This window comes from Cervus canadensis, chromosome 17 (assembly GCF_019320065.1).
Source record: "Cervus canadensis isolate Bull #8, Minnesota chromosome 17, ASM1932006v1, whole genome shotgun sequence".
Taxonomy (NCBI): domain Eukaryota; kingdom Metazoa; phylum Chordata; class Mammalia; order Artiodactyla; family Cervidae; genus Cervus; species Cervus canadensis.
Window position 1 is genome coordinate 27,238,859 of NC_057402.1, and position 20,072 is coordinate 27,258,930.

Sequence of the window (20,072 nt, forward strand, 5' to 3'; positions counted from 1 at the left end):
GCCTGGTGGGCTGCTGTCCATAGGGTCGCAAAGAGTTGGACACAGCCGAAGCAACTTAGCACAATAGTATGTTGAATGATTTTTCTGTTTCTCAGGATAGTAGAGAGAAACTGTTACAGTTACTCTGTTAATATTGATGAAAAACAGACAGATGTGGCCTAAATGACGAGAGACTAATTTTGTCTTTAATTGATAAGCATTTAGTATTGCCAGAAAGTCGCAGGCTTTTTATGTTCTTCAGAGTAACTTTTTGCACATTTGATTATGTTGTGGGTTTGTGTTCGGGTCAGTGACCGAAGCCCCATAGCAGATAACAAAAGTAGGTCTGTTTCATGTCTCAGTGTGGAACGTTTCAGGGGACAAGCAGCATATCAAATGACTGTAAATAGAATTCTGGAGAAAGACTTCCATCTCTCATTAGGAGAAGCCCAGGCATTTGAGTAATAAAGACTCATTGCTGAATGAAAGGAGAGGAAATTTTTTTAACTTGTGATTTTATATTGGAGAATAGCCAGTTAACAGTGTTGTGATAGTTTTAGGTGGGATAGTTTCAGCAAAGGGACTCAGCCATATGTATACATGTATCCATTCTCCAAAAGGGAGGAAATTTTTTAAAGATATCAGTATTTGCCATCTTATTGTTTCTTGAGTGAATCAACTTAAATCGCCTTTCAACCATGAGAAGTGTATATTGCCAGTGCAGAGGCTGATGCCCTTGTCCCAAAGTATGCAACACAATTTATATTCACAACTTGTTTTTAAATTTCAACTCAGTATTGAATCTGTTTGCTTGCCAAGAATTCAGTGAAGTTAAATGACATTTTCTAGAATAGTGCTTTTGTTACTATCTAGGGAAATCCGGAGTAATTTCTCTGATGTACTCCCACCCTTCTCCCCTTTCTTGTTTCTTATATATAAGATAATTGACATTTCAAAAGATAAATGATGGTATCAGAATGTTTAGATAGGAATGTATTCTCTGGTGATTTAACGTTAACTCTGTGTATAAAACAATCTCTTAATAAAGCATCTCTTAATGAGAAAGATTCTGTTTTCACTCTTAATTCCCCTTTTTATGACCTTAAGCTTTTAATGCAGCTTTATAGTCATTGTTTTCCACTATCAAATACCATCAGTTTCATGTTACACAGATGTTTTTTGAAGTAATTGGAAAAGTTCTGCATTAGAATTAAAATTCTCTTTAGAATATTATTGTAGTGGAGGAACTAAATGACAGAAGGCAGACCCAAAAAGCCACATGTTATTGTATGATTTCATTTGTATGAAGCATTCAGAATAGGCCAGTCCATAGAGAAAAGAGATTGGTGCTTACCGGGGACTTGGAAGGGAGGAATGGGGAGTGACTGCTTAATGGGTACAGGGTTTCCTTTCGCAGAGATGAAAATGTTCTGAACTAGATAATGGTGATGATTGTACATCATGATGAAAGTTCTAAAAGCCACCGAATTGTCCCCTCTCAAATGTTTAAAATGGTAAATTATATGTTGTTTATTGTTGCTGAGATTGTTTTATGTTGCTGTTGTATTATGGTTTCTGATTGCCCAAGTTAGTAACTATTTGAAAACTTAATCTTCTCTGTTATGTTTTATTTAGGTAAAATGATCCATTCTATGGTAGCTCATTTGGATGCTGTTACAAGTCTAGCAGTAGATCCTAATGGAATCTATTTGATGTCTGGAAGTAAGTCTGAACTTCCTGTCCTGCCCGCAAATTTTATCATAGAATTATTACCCAGTAACATTTTTTATTTATTCTTTTACAGGCCATGACTGTTCTATTAGATTGTGGAATTTGGACAGCAAGACATGTGTGCAGGAAATAACAGCACATAGGAAGAAACTAGATGAATCAATTTATGACGTTGCTTTCCATCCATCAAAAGCATATATTGCTAGTGCAGGGGCTGATGCCCTTGCCAAAGTATTTGTGTGAATCAACAAAAACTCTCATCATAACAGCAGATTTGCTTGGACACAAAGGGTCTGCATCACTGCCATCAGAAAAGTTAATGATATGACACTACATATGATCTGCCTGGTGAAGGCTATTTGGGCAGGCATAAATTGGTGGAAATCACATCTTAACGTCAGGCTCATTAATTTAATTGTAATTACTGTATTTCATGGGACAAAAAAAGGACTCCATTATTTGTGGCCTGTACTGGATATGAACTGAGCGTATGTCTGTCTTTTAGGTATCTCTAAGCCAATGTGGAGTCTGATCTGACAAAAAGACTTTTGTTTTGGACTCTGTGTGCTGCCTTAGGGTTAGGAATGTGGTGCTCTTGTTGGGGGGAAGTGAGCTCCAAGAGTAGCTTTTTTCATCTCTTAGTGATCTTCTGTTTATCGGTTGAATGCCACAGATTCCCTTTTAAACTTATTTTGCTTTAAAAAAAAAATAAAAAAAGAAAATTTAACTTAAGATATTTTAGCATTAGTTGCACAAAATGTTTGGATAAAATTCTAGTTTTTATAAGTCTTTTTATATATTTAGCCTGTCACAACAGTGCTCAAGATTGTATCGAAGTTTTTCTGCATTATACAACCCTGAAACACAGAGATCTCACTGACCCGCTGCCGTGTAACCACACTCTTTCCTTCTTTTGCATAATACAGCTCAGCTAAGTCTTTCCATAAAGATGCTAAATCACCATCATCATCACGTAACTGTCTTCTTAAACCAAGGACTATTAAGTGTATTAAAATGAAACGGTGGGGTTTAGTACTCCAAATGAACTCTTAAAAAATAAAAAATAAAAAAACTAATCTTGGCATCCTATCACTATGTGATATTTTGTACATCTTACTGTATTTACAAGTTTATTTATCAAGGATTATCCATCTTGCTAATAGCCTATTATTTATTTCACTTTTTGTTGGTCTTTATATCCTTTTATTAATGTGCTAAAGGAACCTGTATATCTATTTTGGAACTCTCTGATAGTCTAAAATAGACTAAAAATGGAATATTTTATAGTTTAAGTTACATACCAAGGTGACTCCCCCTAGATACATATCTTGGTTTACCATGATTCCAGACAAAACTATCTTGTTTTAAAGTATTTGGAGTAAAATTTGAAATACAAATAGGATACAAAAATAGTTGAATCAGGATACAGAAATCTGCTGTGTTTGGACTAGTTATCCCTGTTTTATTTTTTCAGATGTGCTTAATTTTATGGTGTAACTAAAGATTTTGTTTGTGTAATGCATGATTAAGACAATAAAGTATTTTTTCTAGTCTTCCAAAAAACTTTTCTGATCAGTTTGCGAGTTTTGATGAGTTTTGTAAGGTTTTTGTTTTACAAACTATGAATCAGCAAATTTTTAAGATTGTACCACATAGCGAACGTACCGCTGTTGAAAAATAATGTATATAAAATGCATATAATAAATATTAAATTGTGTACCTGTATGTTACTGTTGGCTACATTATTTTGTGTTAAATAATAAAGTGCAATACTTTACTCTCCATCGTTAAACTAGGTAATGGAGATGATTTCTCAGTGAGTCCTTCATTTTTATGCTCTTTTAAATTTTATACTGTTTATTGATAATCTTCAACAAGATTATAACAGTTAATACTATTAAGAATGTTTTTTAAAAGTATTTCACCCCATTTGGGGATTTAAAGAGAAAATCTTCTATTGAAGTTTAGATAATTAAAAATAACCCCCCCCCAAAAAAGTTGCAGAGATGCAGTTTTATATCATCCTTAAGATATCCTACTACTTTATTAAGTCTGAATTTCAGTTAATAGTGTTGTTTTTCCTATCTAGCCAAACATATTTCCCACAGAAGAGTTCAGCAGAGAATAAACTGTATTATTCATTAATTAAAACTTATCCTCATAAGTGATGTTAAGTATTAGTATCTTTAAACTTTTCCTTCAACAAGTAATATCCTTTTTTGAAGGGAATTGGAAATGGAATTAGAAGGTAACGTTAGAAAACTTTGGAAACATTAGAAAAATTTGGCAAATTCTATTTTAATATGCCTAATAGTAGGCATCTTATTCTATTTGAATGCCTACTGCAAAAAATAATAATACATTATATATACTTTGAGATATTTTGCCACCTACCATAAAAATTCAAGTGGCAATTTTAGTCATGGCTGGTGAAACACTAAAACTTTTCAGAAGTTTTCCTTAAAATACTGGGGTTTTGGTTTTCTCAGTTGAAGATCCAACTTAGAGGTGCATTTTTGTCTTCCTCTCCCCCCCACCCCTTTGTTTTTAAAATAATTGAAGAGCAAGCTTTCCAAAGCTTAGTATTGTTTCTGGCAGCTGTTCCAAGGCAATGATTACTGTTTTAACTGAAATGTGATTATCATTATGGCAATGCATAAACATTCACCGTTTTTGGAATGTATTAAAACTGAAATGCATAAAAACAGTATATGTTTTTCTCTTATCTACTTTGGTTGTATTTTCTCTACAATATTAAACATTTGGAAGAGACTAAAAGGATGCAAAAAGAATATTTTCATTTTGTGTGCTTTCGTTTGTGACTTATGGGAAATTATGTAGATTCATTTGACTATTAAATGGTGACTTATATGTAAAGTTTGAGAATATTTTTATATACAGACTTTCACGTGTTAACTTTTTCAGTATTTAATATTTTCATATTATTCATGTACTTTTTTCATATTTTCTAAGTTATCCACTGAATACCAAGGTCTCATTTAATACATTAAAGGTTATAAATGAGCTAGCATAATTGATATTAGGCATACCTGGAAAGTTTAATTATATGGTTTTAAAAATCCTCTTTTAGTTGTTAACCCTTTATCGTGACTATGTTTACTTCTAAAAAGTTGACAGTAATTTAAAGTGTTCATTTATGCTCTCTTGTTGCTCTTCAAGTCAAAATATAAGCTTCCCTGTTTACCTCAAAACTTTTGTTCCTGGTAAAATTTTTAAAAGAGCTAATGACTAGAGCCTGGACATTTGTTTAAATTTTTTAAGGATTGGTCTTCTCAGCTAAAAGTTGTCTATTGTGGAAAAAAAAAATGTTAAACCTGTTTTTCTGTTGCTAAATGAAAGTTCTTGTTACATGAATTGGTCATATTTGTGGCTTTATAATAAGGGGCAGGGGGTGGTGGTCAGGGGAGTCATTGACTTTGCATTCTCCCTTTTGTCAAATTTTTATGTAGTGTCAAAGACAATTTCACTTCTGCCTCTGATACATAGTCCTTTCATTCGTTTTACACAAACTAAAATTGTTAAATTCAAAAGATGTATTGGAGTAATATTCCAACCAGTTAACATCTTTTCCAGGTTAACTGGTTTGGGTGGTTGTAAACCATTTCAGATAGGATCAGTGTATGTGTGAGTAGAAAACACGGTCTTTAGAGAAGATGGGATAGAATATGACAGCACTTCTATCTGGGGAGAGTTCTTGGTGGGGTAATGATAGTTACATTAAGGGAGTTTGGATCACTGTTCTTAGGAACCAACTTCACAACAGTAAAAATACTGTTAATTACAAAACAACTTTGTTGAACCATGTACTCAAAAGTATTTCCTAGTGTTTAACCTGGTACTGGCTATGAATAATACCTAGAACAAATGGCATTCAATAAGTAATTGAAAAAAAATAAGGTCTTATTGCATGATTTTAAGAAGAAACTCAGTTGGTCTTTCCACATGAAGTAGTTAAAGAAATTTTACCATGCCCTAGGGAGAGACACACAGACTAGTAAGTCAGACACCTTAAGTCACTAGCTGTTTTATTGCTTAAATAGTTTTTCCTGCAGTTCAGCTGTTTGGAAGATGTGCTTTTCTTTAAAGCTAAATGCTTCTAAGTGGTAAGTAAAACTTTACCAACCTAATTTTTTTTCAATACATTGATAACTTTTAGAGTACAAGCCAAATACATCAATACACAATAAAATTAAGGATATAAATAGAAAAATACCAGGCAAATGCTGCTATCTTGTTCAGTGTGATATTTGCTATAAGTTGTGAAAATACAAAAGAGGCTTGATAACCTAAATCGCTTCCATTTCATCTGTAATTACAACTTTAGGATATTACATCCTAAAGGATATAACATCTATATTGTTGATTGACTAAGACATCTACTTGGGTCAAAATATATTTTAACTAAGTTGAGCTTTTTTCTGTTTGTCTTTCATTTTCCTTATATATGTAATAATTAGAGAAGGAATGTTGCGTTCGGTCTAAATATCAAGTTCTTTTATTGAGCTATATAGAATTTGCATATTTATACATTTAATATGCATGTTAAAATAGAACTCTTAATAATCTACACTGTCTCTTTCCTGAGTTTCTAAGGATTGTGATTATGAAGCGTTCTGAACAATCAAGCCTAAAATGTAATTAGAAGGTATCTTTAAATGAATGCTTATTTGCTTACATTTTTGCCATCTTTAATAGTTTTCTCTGATTTTAGTATGCTATGTAGTATTTCAGTATTACTAGAATACAACTTATACATTATATCCCCTTGCACTTTTTCTTTCAGTTGTCAAAATGTCACGATTATTGCTGGGATTCTAAGAAATCTCTACAGATGCCTCTGATCACATCAGAAACAATTGGTTCTAATCCTGTGAACTCTCTTGTGAAGAAAGCATGCGACTCCTTTGGTTTAGAGGCCATATCTTTCAGGTCATCCAGAGGTGCCCAAGCCACACCAACAGAGAAGATGGTGATACCTACAATGGAAGTATTTTTAAGTGAATTAAGAACAAGTTACAGTTGCATAAAATTACAACATGAGTTGCTCAGTCGTGTCCGACTCTTTGCGACCCCATGTACTGTAGGCCACCAGGCTCCTCTCTGTCCATGGGGATTCTCCAGGCAAGAATCCTGGAGTGGGTTGCCATTCCCTTCTCCAGGGGATCTTCCTAACCAAGGGAAGCATAAAATTACATGTATATATTTTTCACACATAAGTACACAGTTGCACACGAAACTGCCTTAAAATGCCTGAACAAGTAAATCCCCTGTATCAAGTTTTTGGGTAGGTTTTTAACAGTCATTGTAATGAGACTGGCTAACCAATTTAGTCAGAACCAGAAGTTTTGCCATCAATGTAATTTACCATCTTAACAAATACATGATCACTGAAAGGAAAAAGTAATTTGATAACAAAGTTCAACATCCATTCATGACAGTACACAGCTAGAAAGAGAAGGAAGCTTTCTTTACCTGGTAACCTAAAAACAAGAACAGACATTTAGTGAAATGGTGAAAACGTCCCCTCTTGAGTTTGGCATGAGAAAGGACTGCCTGGTGTCATCACTTCAGTTAATCATCATTCTGGAGTCATGGCCAGTATAATACAGCAAGAAAGAAGGACACAGAAGGTGTGGCATACAAATAAGGTAAGTCTTCTAAAGCTCTTTTCTGGGGAATGATGACTAGTCTGTTGAAAACTTTCTCCCATTTCATTCTGTATGTGTTACATTAGCAAACTGGCCAATAGTTAAAAAAAAAAAAGTCTTTAATCTCAAAGCAAAAGTTTTCTGATAAAAGGAGCCAGGGACTTCCCTGGCAGTTCAGTGGTTAAAGACCACATGTCCCCCCCAAAAAAAACAAAAAAACCACACGTCCACTATAAGAGGTGAAGGTTCAGTTGCTGGTTGGGGAACCTGCATGCCATGTAACATGGCCAAAGTATTAACATGAAAACATCCAGAAAGAAAGATCTATGAAATGGAGACTACCATCTATATCTACTGAGTGAAATCCCCATAAAGTTTTGAGTTTCTAAAATAGCTACTCCCCTCCTATCCAAAGCTTCAGCCTCCTCCTCACTATATAAAGTACTCAGAGTTGTGAATACTTAAGATATAAATAAAGCAGGTTTAGATGATGTAAAAGCTACTTGAAATAATTCTGATTTATAACAACTTTCATGAAAATAGTGTAGCCCAACTTCTTAAGTTCAATTAATCATATAGGGAGGATATATTTGAATTTATTTAGTTCACTTTATTTAGCCTAAATCCAATCCTGTTAGCATAAACTGAGTAAGTTATACTTTTAAGGAGTATGATAGCAAACATCTTCACCATAAGTTAGTTGAGGAATACATTAAGCCAATGTATATATAAAATTTCATGTATCCATTATCTGTCCTACTTAATAAACTATTCCATCAATACCTATAAAAGTACACAAATGCGTTAGCAGAGGTGCTAATAAATGTATAAAGTGAAGTGAAAGTTGGTCAGTTGTGTCCAACTCTTGTCTCCGGCATTGCAGGCGGATTCTTTACCAGCTGAGCCACCAGGGAAGTAGGAAATATTAGGAATTAAGTGGAGAAAAGGAAGCACAGAGGAGTGTAGGAAAATGTAAGACTCTTCATTTCCTCCTCCAAAGTTAGTGGTTTTGTATTTTAAATATTTATGGACTCCCAATCACTCAGTTTTTAATCCCAGGAAAGGGAATCTCAGCTTTTTGTTGGCCTGTTTGATCTCAGCAGCACACATGCTTAATGTTTTCATGAACTAGTGGTCTTTGCCAACAGTAATGTTAAGGTTAGGGTAAGAAAAAGAAACTTTTTATATCCTTTTATAATAGAATTTCATTATCTCAAAGTGGGGGGTGGGGGAGGAAGACTAAAAACGAAATCTAGACTAGGATTAATCTTTATTGGTGATCTTAGAAAATCCATGCCAGATTGAAAAGTAAAAGGATAAATGAGCAAATAGATTCGTAGTAAGCTATGATAAAACTGTAATTGCCTGGGTTTTTTGTTTTGTTTTTTAGAGGATTACAAAATCTTTTATTTTTTTCCTTTAATTTTTTTGGGTCACATCACACAACATGTGGGATCTTAACTCCCCAACCAGGGATCAGAACTGTGCTGCTTGTGGAAGCACAGAGCCTTAACCACCCAATCCCTTGGGGTTTTAATACTCTGCCTGGGTTTTAATATTGGCCTCATCACTTACTAGGTGAGGTTTGAGTGTGTTTCCTTATCTATAAGATTTAGTAGGGCTGCTCTGACAATGAAATCAGTTAATACTGGGGAAAACTCATAGACCAATGACTGCCATCCTGTAGATGTTCAAACAAGATTTAAGCTTATATTTACCCCTAAATTTGACTGAAACCCTCCCAGTTCCCTTCCCATACAAAGGACATGGACCTTACCTGCATCATGTGCAGCAGCAGCAGGCCCTCGAACATCATCGTAGGACTGCCCATCTGTGACTATTACCAGGAAGTTCTTGTGGGGGCTGTCTCTCATGGGACCAAACACATTTCTAACAGTAAAGGAAATGGCATCCCCAGTAGCTGTCCCACCACTCATGTAGCGGATGTTTCTGATGACAGCTAGGACATTCTCTTTGGTGCTGTAGTCAGTGAAACTGAACTCTGTGCGCTGATCATAGGTGAACTGTACTGCAGCTATCTTAGCACCAATGTCTGAGATTTCAAAAGTCTTAGCTATGTTGGAAACAAATTCAAGCATGAGGCGGAAATTACTTTCTCCAACACTACTGGAGCCATCAATCAGAAAGGCAATGTTCACTGAGTTATAACAGGTCTTGCTGCACATCATCTGCTCGTGCGTGCAGAGCTTCTGTACCAGAGGCTTCACGTATTTTGTGGTGCCAAACCAATTGGGCATGTGGTAAGAGAAGAAGCCGTTATTCCGACAGACAGCCTAATGGGAGAGACCCAAAAAAGATATCCAAAGGAATTACAATTTGTTTCTTTAAAATTATGAAAATGTTAAATCTTGAATGTTCAAAGTTAATCCAGATATGGGCCAGTCAGCACTACCCCTTGAGGTCCAAAACTGAGTCACTACTATAACAAAAGACATCTCTCAACTCTTTACCTTGTCAACAAATGCAACATCCTGAACCATTCCCAGTTCCTCGGGGATAGGCTTAGCCACAGAAACTATAAATACATTGACGCCAAACTCTCTGGCCACAATGCCTGCTTCCTCGATGTCATCAGAAGGCCAGCCATCAATAAATACCACCACCACTTTGGGAATCCCTTTTCTCACTCCAGTGTCTGCAGTGAAGAATTTCTGGGCGGTATGCTTCAAGGCTTTTCCTAGGTTTGAAAAAGAAGCAAACTGGAACAGCACCACTGCTCAAATGACATTTCTCTGTCCCTGTACCAACTTCATGCTTTGAAGTTTAAGAATTTAACTTACAAAGAGCTCAATTCTTTAACAGATGCATTGGATGGGAAACTTTAATTATCCATCAGGCCTATTTTTTTGTCTTCACAACCCACACTACATCCCCCATCACCTCCCAGAAGCCTCACATTTCCTTTCTTTACATCAATCACCAGTCAGAAACACAGAACTGACTCCCACTTCTGTACCTGTTCTCTCCATCTAGCCCCTGAGTGGCTGATTAGTACCACTACAGACTCAGAACAGGAAGTCTCCCCTCAGAAGGTCCAGAGTTCTGTTCTTATTGTTTCTGTCACATCTGCATTCATTAGATGAGTCTGTTGATCTTCATTTCTTTTAAACATTCTAAACAGGTACTTCTCTAATGTGACATCTGCCCTATCTAATATGAGGATTGAAACTCACAATGTCATGTTTTTGTTTTTCTAATAAGCAATATCAGTAAACCCTTTGGTATGTTTTCCATTAAAAATTAAATAGATGATCAAGTGCAGACCTAACCAAGATCAATTCCAGGGGGAAGAGTTTCACATCTGCTTATATAAAATAGCATAACACTGTCTTGTGTGTCTGATCATTCATAACCTCCTCTGTGTCACTCCCCAGCTACCAAAGTCTACTTACCTGTATTGGAATTACCCCCTCTGAAACCCACTTCCTTTATGGCAAACAAAACATCTTTGGCTGATGTAAAGTTTTTCAAGTAAAATTCTATTTTAGGATGTTCACTAGGTTAAAAAAAAAAAGAAAAAGTTATTCAGAGAGAATTGGAAAGATAAACAAGGAACATTATGTACCTCTTAAAAAGCCTGTAAATTGGACAATGCCTAAGTTTCTTAATTCCATAGCATACAGGCAACTAAGGTATGGCATCTTGAAGTTTTAGGGTTCTTTCAGAAATGTAACAAAAACAATTGCTACCTTGAGGGTTTATTGGATTCTGAGTAATATGTTAAATACCTGCTACAAGTCTAATCTCACTTCATAACTCCATAAGGTAGAAATTATTATCCCAACTAATAAATGAAAAAATGGAGGCCCAAAACATTTAGGTAACTTACCTAGAAAAAAAAAACAAACAAACCAACCACCACATTTAAAATTCAGGTTTGCCCGACTCCTAAACTACATGAAGCACCTGGACCAAGTGGCTCAGGGCACTGAGCGCAGTGAAAATCTTTAGAGTTGGGCACCAGATGGTTGAATCACAGGTGGGTGTGAGGCCTGGCCTGCTTCAGGGAGGGACCTTGGAAGCTCTGAACAGTCTGGGTCTATTAACCCGGTTCTCTGATCAGACAAGGCAATTTCAGTGACACCAAGGCCAACATTTTTAAAGTGAGGGAACTTACAAGCAAACAAATTATAAAGTATTATAATACTGAATTTTTCTTAGAGGATACTGACATTTGCCAATCTTAGAATTACATATATTTAAATAGATTTGAGATTTTTTAGATTTAATAGTAAATTTTACTATTTACATAGAATAAATTTCAGCTTTTATAACCACTCTGTTCATTAGAACCCATGTTGAGTAAAAAACAGCATAATTTATTGTGTTTAGTTTTTAGATAAGTCAACATTTCATCAGTGCAATATTTTAAGATCTTAGCATTATCAACTGCCATTAAGTCAAGATTTCTGAAGGACAAGTATTGCACTCATTGCATTTCTGGTGGCATGATTTCTGCATACCTGGTATATAATGTTGGGTCACAAAATCAGATGTCATGAATAACTTTTTCATTTTTATGGTCATTTTGCAACTATCCAAATTATGTGGTTTAGTCTTATTTGTGCATCCTTAATGAGACATTTTTTTATTCTAATTAAACATAAACTTGACATAGTTTATCTATTTAATGTTCTTTGTAAAATAGAAAAATTATAAAGCAGGAAGTTTATAGAGAAGCTAGTCTTTGTATGAGTCTACAAAATAGTGTAGACTTTCATCTTGAAAAACCATTGGGGAAAAATAGCAAAGAAAAAATATTAGAAGAAAAACATTGAGGGGAATTTGCCCTATGACATGTTAAAATGTACACTAAAGCTACCATAATCAAAGCATTGTAGAAAAGATGTTAGAATTAACATACAGATCAAAGAAAATTTGTCTAAAGTTATAAATTGACATCACAAATGGAATAAAAAGCTCAGTTTTTTGGGGGGACAGTGGTTAAATTATGTATAAGAAACAACAAATGTAAAGATTCTCACACCAAAAGAATTCTATCTAGAGGACTCCCCTGGCGATCCAGCAATTCAGACTCTCAGCTTCCACTTCAGGGGCTGTAGGTTCAGTCACTGGTTGAGGAACTAAGATCCCACATACCACACAGTGTGGCCAAAAAAACACCAAAAGTTAAAATTCTATCTAAATTAAGAACCAATTGTAAAAAATAACATAAGAACAAATGAAATATAAATATTTGTAATACTACTAGTGACACCCTTACACACTGCTGAGAGTAGTTTAAACTGAATCAACTCTTTAGAAAACAATATAACTGTTTATATCAGAAGCCTTAAAAATGTCACAACCCTTTGACCCAATCTCACTTCTGGGAATCTAGCCCAATGAACTCATCAGAGGTGGCACAAAGATGACGCAGGATGTTCAGCACAGGACAATTGTGAAAAAACAATAGAATGGTTACATAAATTATGCTAAGGAACATACTCATTTTTCAAAGAATATTTGTGATACGAAATGTTCAAAATAGTGAAGGATAAAAAAAGGTTTTAAGATATCTTTATAATCTGAGCTTTTGAAAAAGAAATGCACATAAGTATAATCAAATATTTTCTTAAAATACTGAAAGGAAATACAACATTTTATATTGATTATCTCTCAGAGGTATATTTAGGAAATTTGTTTATTGTGTGTTTTATATGTTGTTCAAGCTTTCTCTAATAAGCATGTTATAATCCTAAAAGACATCAGTATATATTATTATAAAATAAAAGATTAAGCTTCAGATTGCCAATCAAGGGAATATGGAAAGAGCTAAAAAGAGTAACAACAGGATAGGGAAGAGAAATAAACATCACAGCTTCCTCCTTCAGTGAAGAGAAATTAGGAATTGAGCGAAGTAGATGTGCAGAGATAATCTATGTGAGCAATAAGACTTTAGTCTGCCTTCTGGTCCTCAAATGGTAGCATGTAATTCTCAAAATCCTTTTATTCCAAAAGAGGAAGCATCTACCAGTCTGCTCAGGCAGTCTTAGATTCTGACTTTAGTTTGAGAATCCAGACTGTCTGCAACTCAGTATGTTTATACCAAACTGAAATGAATGTACCCGCTAAAAGGATCATTTGTTGTCATTCAAGACACCATTCAAGTCTCCTTCCATTTTCTCAAGGGTGATACCTGGCTTGAACAAGGCCCACGTGTGGTCCTTCGGTTCCAATTCCCAACATTAGAGCCACTTTCCCAACAAAATTCTTCTGTAGATTAAATCGGCGTTGCCCGATATTAAAACTTCCATCGATCAGAAACGCAATGTCTGCTTTACAGTCTGTGAACACCCAAACAAATGGTTCCGTTAGCAGTTTCAAGAGGAAGAAAGGAGAGAGAAAAAATGTTACATTCCCAAATGGATATCCAGACTCTTACCCTTATTGCCAGTTTTCTTCTCCGGTGTTTTCTTTAGTCGTTTACCTAAAACAAAAGAAGCACTTGGCATTATCAACAGGAAGACAGTTCCACAGAAGGAAACCCACATGGACAAAGCTCATGATAAGGAGTGGCATTCTTGAAAAAACTTTTTTAAAAAAATCAATTTCCTCATGATTTTCTGGACTAAGGAAGTAATGCCTCCAAAAAGAAGTTAGGACTGTAGCAGACCTACATATTTAATGTGCCCCCGATCCATGACTTTGATATCCCAAATCCACAACTGAGGCAGGATTGGAAACTCAGAGTTAGATTCTAATGTGCTTAGTTTCTTTGACTTTAAATTGCCACAGTCTTTGAAAGGATGATCCCTGGCTATTTTTAAGACAGACAGGCACTCATTTATTTTTTATATGACAAATGGAACGAGAAGTTCAAGATACTTAGACCAGTTTCCAGGTATAGTTTATCAAATCAGGGAGAAACAGTAGGACTTCAAAGAGAACATGTGGTACCAGAGTTTACCAATGAAAATAAAGGATAAGGAATTTGAAATATAATACTGAAAGTTTCCCTACTTAATATACCAGTAAAGATACTTGCTTTGTATTTATTTATTTTATTATTTTTTTTTGTATTTATTTAATATCAGTATTTTAAAAAGAAGGAGAGCTTCTGTCAGTAACACTTATTTGTAACTTCCCAATGCTGTGCCAGGCAGCTAGGAGACAGGTTCTGTATTTCATACCTGTTGCTGGATGTGCTGTGGACACTGCCTGTCCTGTGGCTTCCTGGGTACCACTTTTGCCTTCTGTTAAAATAAAAAGAAGACTATGTTTTCCCTGTTCCTTCTTTACCATCAAAGAATAACAAATAATTTAGAGTTCTATAGGACGATAAATGTAATAGAGTGGCAATTACAGGAGTAGTTGCTGCATGTAGTTTCAAAGAACCAAAATGAATCTACTGTGTCATATTTTTAAGAGGTCATCATAAAATGAATTCACTCATTCTTTTTTTAGGGTTATTTGTTCAGTGTCGGGACATTCTGACTGCAGGCGATTCAAGTTTCTATTGCCATCTTCTGGCAGCAAGATGATTTTTCCCTCCATTCACCCAAGTTTGGTTTGAGTGTGTCCCTGACCCTTCCTATCCCCTGACTTTAACCTATAGTTGACTTCTCCAGGCTTGGTCACAAGTTTTTCCATCAGAGTCAAGGACTTTGAGCTGAGAAAAGCAGGGGTTAGGGAGAAATATTTATGCAAATGTAAAAACAATTTAATTGTACCTACTTGTCACTGTGAAAGAAGCAGACCATCTGGAAAGCGTCTGAGACTGGATGCCATTGGCAACTACTGAGGAATAGTTTTCTCGACCTGGCAGGCTATAGATTCTCACAGGTCCTCCTGAGTTGCCAATTACCCCCCTGCAACACAAGAAGAGCAGCTGAGTTCTATCCAAACTTTTGCAGGGGCATTTGACTGACTTTATACTGCTATGTTGCATCTATTGCTCTGACTAATCAAGAAAACAGTTCAGCAGGGAAGCCATCAAACTTTTTAAAAACTGGCAACCTTTTTAAAAACTTGCAGAGGTACAGAATTTGCCCAAGGAAATGGTTTTGTGCTATTAAACTTCTTTAGTGTTAATAAGGACACACTTGGAGTATCCTGTTCCCTACATATAGCTCAGAGGATCAGAGTTTTAAGAGCGTCAAATGATTTTCTTAGTTTTCCAAAATACTTAACTACCTGTCCTTGGACTTCATTGAAAAGAAGTGTCATCCTGGCCATTCTTTTGCAGGATAGCAGAGTGGTGATGAATATGGGCTCTGGAGGCAGACCTGGGCTTTCAGTCCCAGCTCTGGCACTTGCTAACAATGGTAACCTTGGGCGAGATACTTGACAACTGTCTGAATCCAGTTTCCTCATCTGTAAAATGGGGTAAAATTGTATCTACCTTGCACAGCTGTACTGTTGTCTTGGAAGTTAAAATAATGACTGCCGTATAGTAAAAACTCAGTAATAGAGTACATGGTTAGGAATCTTTCCTGTGCTTAGCCGCTCAGTGGTGTGTGACTCTTTGTGACTCCATGAGTCACAGTGGAACTGTAGCCCCCCGGCTCCTTTGTCCATGGGATTCTCCAGGCAAGAATACTGGAGTGGGTTGCCATTTCCTCCTCCATGGGGATCTTCCCAACCCAAGGATCGAACCCAGATCTCCTGCATTGGAGGCAGATTCTTTACCATCTGAGCCACCAGGGAAGCCCTAAGAGCGTTTTAGAATCTCAAGAAGCAAGCTCTCAAATAATAATGCAATTCGCCTTTACTCAGAAAGCTTCCCTTAGGTAGTTGGTGATGCAAGGAGATCCAGGAAAATCTCAAAAATGTATCCATCTTCCATGGCCAAGATTGGTACCAAAAGAAAGAACAGGTGGGAGGGGGTGTCCAGATGGCTAACGAGGGAAAGGAAATAATCACACTTGTCTTTCTCTCCCCTTGGTGTATCCGGGCTTACCTGTGGACAGCGGCACCACATATGCTTGATACAGACGCATACACTATGTGCCCAAACACGGAAAACTCCTCCAGAGGGCAGCCGCCTGGGCAGAGGACATCTGCTTTTTCTTTCCTGATGTCCAGGCCTCTGGTAAAGCATGTGATAGCGATGGGAACTGAAGAGAAAGGAGAGAATGTAATAACCATTCTTGGGACTTTTAGGTGAGTAGTGGTGGGGGAACTAGGATGTGAGATTAAAATTTTACTTTCCTAATTTCTACACTTTTTGTTAAGAATATTGACTTAGGTACGGTTTCACACCATTCCAGATTTTAGCAAGCCAAAAATAAGTTTTCCAATTAATCTAGTCCTCAGACCCTATAAAGTCTAATGGGAGAATTTTCTCAGTTCTTATTAGTTTGGAAATATATGAGAACTAGAAAATAATGTTAGTCATTGGCCATTTATTAATTCATTCTAAAAATACAGGAATCTCAACTCTGATTATAATTGTGTACATAGTTGCCTGAGGTGAAGCTATTAAATATGGGTTGAACCTCTGAGGAACATTTTCATGACACACACAAATTGAAGTCATCCTTTACATCGGAGGGCCATTTATATCAGTTTTCGTCAAGTGCTGTGCATTAAAATTATATTTTAATTTAAGCAAATCAGTCAAAAGATGCTTCACTTTAAAGAACACCATTTGGCTCAACCATTCATTTTAGCTGAAATAAATAAAGCCATGAGGTTAATTTGCCCAAGGTCACACAGCTCAAGGAAAATTCTACCTCTCCTGCAAGGCAGGAAACAGAGAAGTTAGTCCCCTTCAGAACAGAGCATTTTTATCTGAATTGAACCAGCTTATTTCTGCTCCAGATCCGTGCAGGGAGATATATCAGGCAGCAAATGCAGTTTTAGAAGGCACTGTTAATACTGAGGGCTTCCCTGGTGGCTCAGATAGTAAAGAATCTGCCTGCGATAATACTGAGGTTTTTACATGATCAACTTGATGAATAATCCCAGTTATTACTACAAAATTTGTTAGGGACAAGCCCTTGGCAACATGTAACAAGACAAACATATTAATTCATCAATTTGCTGTGAATATTAAATTTATTAAATTGAATTATTAAATATTGTTATTAAATACCATTTTCCAAACACTGGAAATTGTGGTTATCCAAGCCTTTTTGAAACAGATGTTAATAATTTAAAAAAAAAAAGTTTTTTTTCCCCAAGATAGTAATGCTATCTGGTCATATGCCCAGCTGAGTATCCTACCTCTAACAAGGAGCCTCTTCTAAGAGCTCTCTGTGCCAAGCTGTACCCTGGACTATATACCTCCATGGAAGGGAAGGCAGGACTTCACGAAAAGTACAATGCTGACTATGAATGCTCTGAAACACTCTAGATTGCCGGTCAAGTTAAAATCCTTACCCAAACCAGCAGCCTCATACTATGTGCTTCAAACCTGTTACCAAACTGCCTCAATCCTACCTCCCAGTTTCCAACGCACCAGAGAGGCTCTGCCTTTAGCTGCCAGCTCTGACTTTAGTGTGTGTCTGTGTCAGGGGGCGCTGAATACAGTCCTCTGCAATACTTACCTTCATTTCTCCTTTCAAGGAAAATAAAGGATAGATTTTGAAAAGACCGTCTGCTTTTTACATTTTATAAAATACACCTAATCACACATCCTTACTCGGACTTCTAGATGGGGAACAAACTATTTTTAGATTCTCTCGAATGTTAAATGAGCCCATAGATGCTATTATAGGGGGTCATTCCTGGAAACACAGAAAGAGGGTCAGACGAGATGGGACAACGACCTAAGTGTCTCTCAAGCCTGAAACCTCTCTCTCTCTCTCTGTTCCCTCTGACAGTCTGAAGGCTTCTCCCTGATCCCAAACGCCGCGGAACACCCGGGACTAATGTGTCCCTCGGTGGTGCTCAACGAATACCCCTAGCCTTGACAGTCTGCTCGGCTTGCTGGGGGGAAGGGGAATGTGGGAGGCTTCTCCGCACCTTGGGAAGACTGTCCCCATCGGACCCCAGGAGCTCCTTCGCGAGGGACAAACGGGGAAGCTGGAGTAGTCAGGCTGTAGGTATGAATGGGGTGAGCCAGGCAGCAGCGCCAGCCCTTGCGCCCTGATGCTCGGGTACCTGGCCTTGGCCCGGCGGCTCCATCTGAGCGCGATTCCATGAGCCCGCTCGCAGCCCCTCCCACCACCCGGACGAAGCCCTGCTCCGCGAGCCGGGACCCGCAACTCACCGGCTCCCTCGCTGCCTACGGGCTCCGGCGGCAGCAGCAGGCAGACACCTGCGGAGAGAGGACAGCGCGAGGGCTGACTCCAGCTTCCACCGCGCTCGGTGCTAGGGCAAGGGGGCGGGGAGGGGCGCGTACCCACCGAGGCAGAGGACCGGGATCCAGGATGCCCACATGGTTGGTGGTCGAGGGGCTACTCGGACCTGGGAGAGACGGAGAATGCAACCGAGACCCCTGCGTCCCCACCCCCACCGCGCCCGCCCGCGCGTGCGGGATTCCCCCTCTCCCCCGCCCCCGCACTCCTCGGAAACCGAGGGACCGCCAAGGAGAGGGGGAGCCCAGAGAGGCCGCTGCCTCGGGGCTCGTACCCCCTTCTCTAGCTGGAGGCGACGCTCGGGCTGCAAACCGAGCCAAACCCAGAATCAAGGTGCAAGCCCGGACCAGGAGGAGCGTGCGCTATGAAGACAGACAGACAGACACACTGGGAGCGACAGAGGGGAGAGAGAACTGGCTGGCTGCAGGGACCCTCAAGCCCACGCCGGACGCCGGGGGCTCGGCACCTGAGTCGGATCCGCCCGGCTGCGCCGAGTGCGGAAAGCGCGGCTCCCGCGCGGCTATAAAGGCTGCGCCGCGCGCATGAGCATTGTGCGGGGGGCGCGCGGGGAGCGGGTGCGAGCGGGGCCCCGGGGCCCGGGTGGCGGCCGTCCAGCTCCGCCCGCACCCCCGCCTCCTCCCTGCCCCGCCCCGGGGTGAAGCAGCGCCACGGCGCCACCCCCGCGGCGCGGGGCTCGGCCACCTGGACGCCGCGTCCATCCCCGGGGGAGGGGGAGGCCCGGGGACCTCGGGGGAGCAGGCGTCAGGGCCTTCGGGACGCGTGTGAGACGGCGGCGGGACCGCGCTCCGGCAGGGAGGTTGCGCGACGTGTGGAGACCCCTCCAGGGCTCGAGGGAGCCGGCCTGTCTCTTGGGCCTGGGGAGGAGTGGTCCCCGCGGCGGGAGCGGCGGCGCCGCGAACGCTGAGGCCTTGGGCCCCAGGAGAGCTACCAGGTACACACGCGGCCTCGGAAACAAACTTCCCGACTTCGTGCTCCCGCGGCGGCAAACTTCCTACTTTGTTCCCACGGTGTACTTCTAAAGGCAGGCCAACCTGGGTGTGATCACGCATGCCCCGTATTCGGGAGAAACCCCATCCACGGACTGGCTATCTTTCGGATCTTAGGGATCCAGCCTCCCGAGTTGGCTTCCCGACTTGGCTTCTGCCGCAGTCGGTTTTTCTCGGGCGGCTCCGTCTACTGTCCCGTGGAGCCCGGACTCTGCATCACATGTGCTTTTTCTTCTTTTCCAGATTAGGAAGCCTTTGTGTTTGACTGCCTTTCAAATTCCCAGTCCTGGTGTCTGCTGTGGTTGCATAAATTTAAGATTTGGGAACGTACTTAACACCCTCTATTTCTCTCACCCTGCTGACTTTTTACGTGAGGAAACGGGAGAAAGTAGAATTCATGGGGCGTGTAAGTGACAGAC

The 20,072-nt window shown here is 39.1% G+C and overlaps 2 protein-coding genes across 7 annotated transcripts in view; one reads left to right on the top strand and one right to left on the bottom strand.

The window, feature by feature from the left end:
* STRN3 (striatin 3) overlaps positions 1–3,435 on the top strand; it is a 100,494-nt gene extending 97,059 nt beyond the window's left edge. For all 4 annotated transcript variants that reach the window (XM_043489814.1, XM_043489815.1, XM_043489816.1 and 1 more), the window contains 2 exons: positions 1,615–1,701; positions 1,784–3,435. In XM_043489814.1, coding sequence (XP_043345749.1) covers positions 1,615–1,701; positions 1,784–1,953 — 257 coding nt within the window. In that variant the 3' untranslated portion in view covers positions 1,954–3,435. The remainder of the gene's footprint in view (positions 1–1,614; positions 1,702–1,783) is intronic.
* A 2,763-nt stretch (positions 3,436–6,198) lies between these two features.
* On the bottom strand, positions 6,199–19,822 carry COCH (cochlin). 3 transcript variants are annotated; one of them, XM_043489822.1, is made up of 12 exons: positions 19,699–19,822; positions 18,695–18,755; positions 18,559–18,606; positions 16,303–16,459; positions 15,078–15,211; positions 14,534–14,596; positions 13,786–13,830; positions 13,540–13,687; positions 10,793–10,896; positions 9,851–10,077; positions 9,157–9,673; positions 6,199–6,707 (listed from the first exon to the last, which is right to left on the bottom strand). In XM_043489822.1, the coding sequence occupies exons 1-12, from the start codon at positions 19,714–19,716 to the stop codon at positions 6,532–6,534; spliced, it is 1,698 nt and encodes a 565-aa protein (XP_043345757.1). In that variant the 5' UTR covers positions 19,717–19,822; the 3' UTR covers positions 6,199–6,531. The 3 variants fall into 3 exon arrangements, with proteins under 3 accessions (XP_043345757.1, XP_043345758.1, XP_043345759.1); XM_043489823.1 differs by lacking the exon at positions 19,699–19,822 and adding an exon at positions 19,113–19,202; XM_043489824.1 differs by lacking the exon at positions 19,699–19,822 and adding an exon at positions 18,921–19,106.
* Between the last annotated feature and the right edge of the window lie 250 nt (positions 19,823–20,072).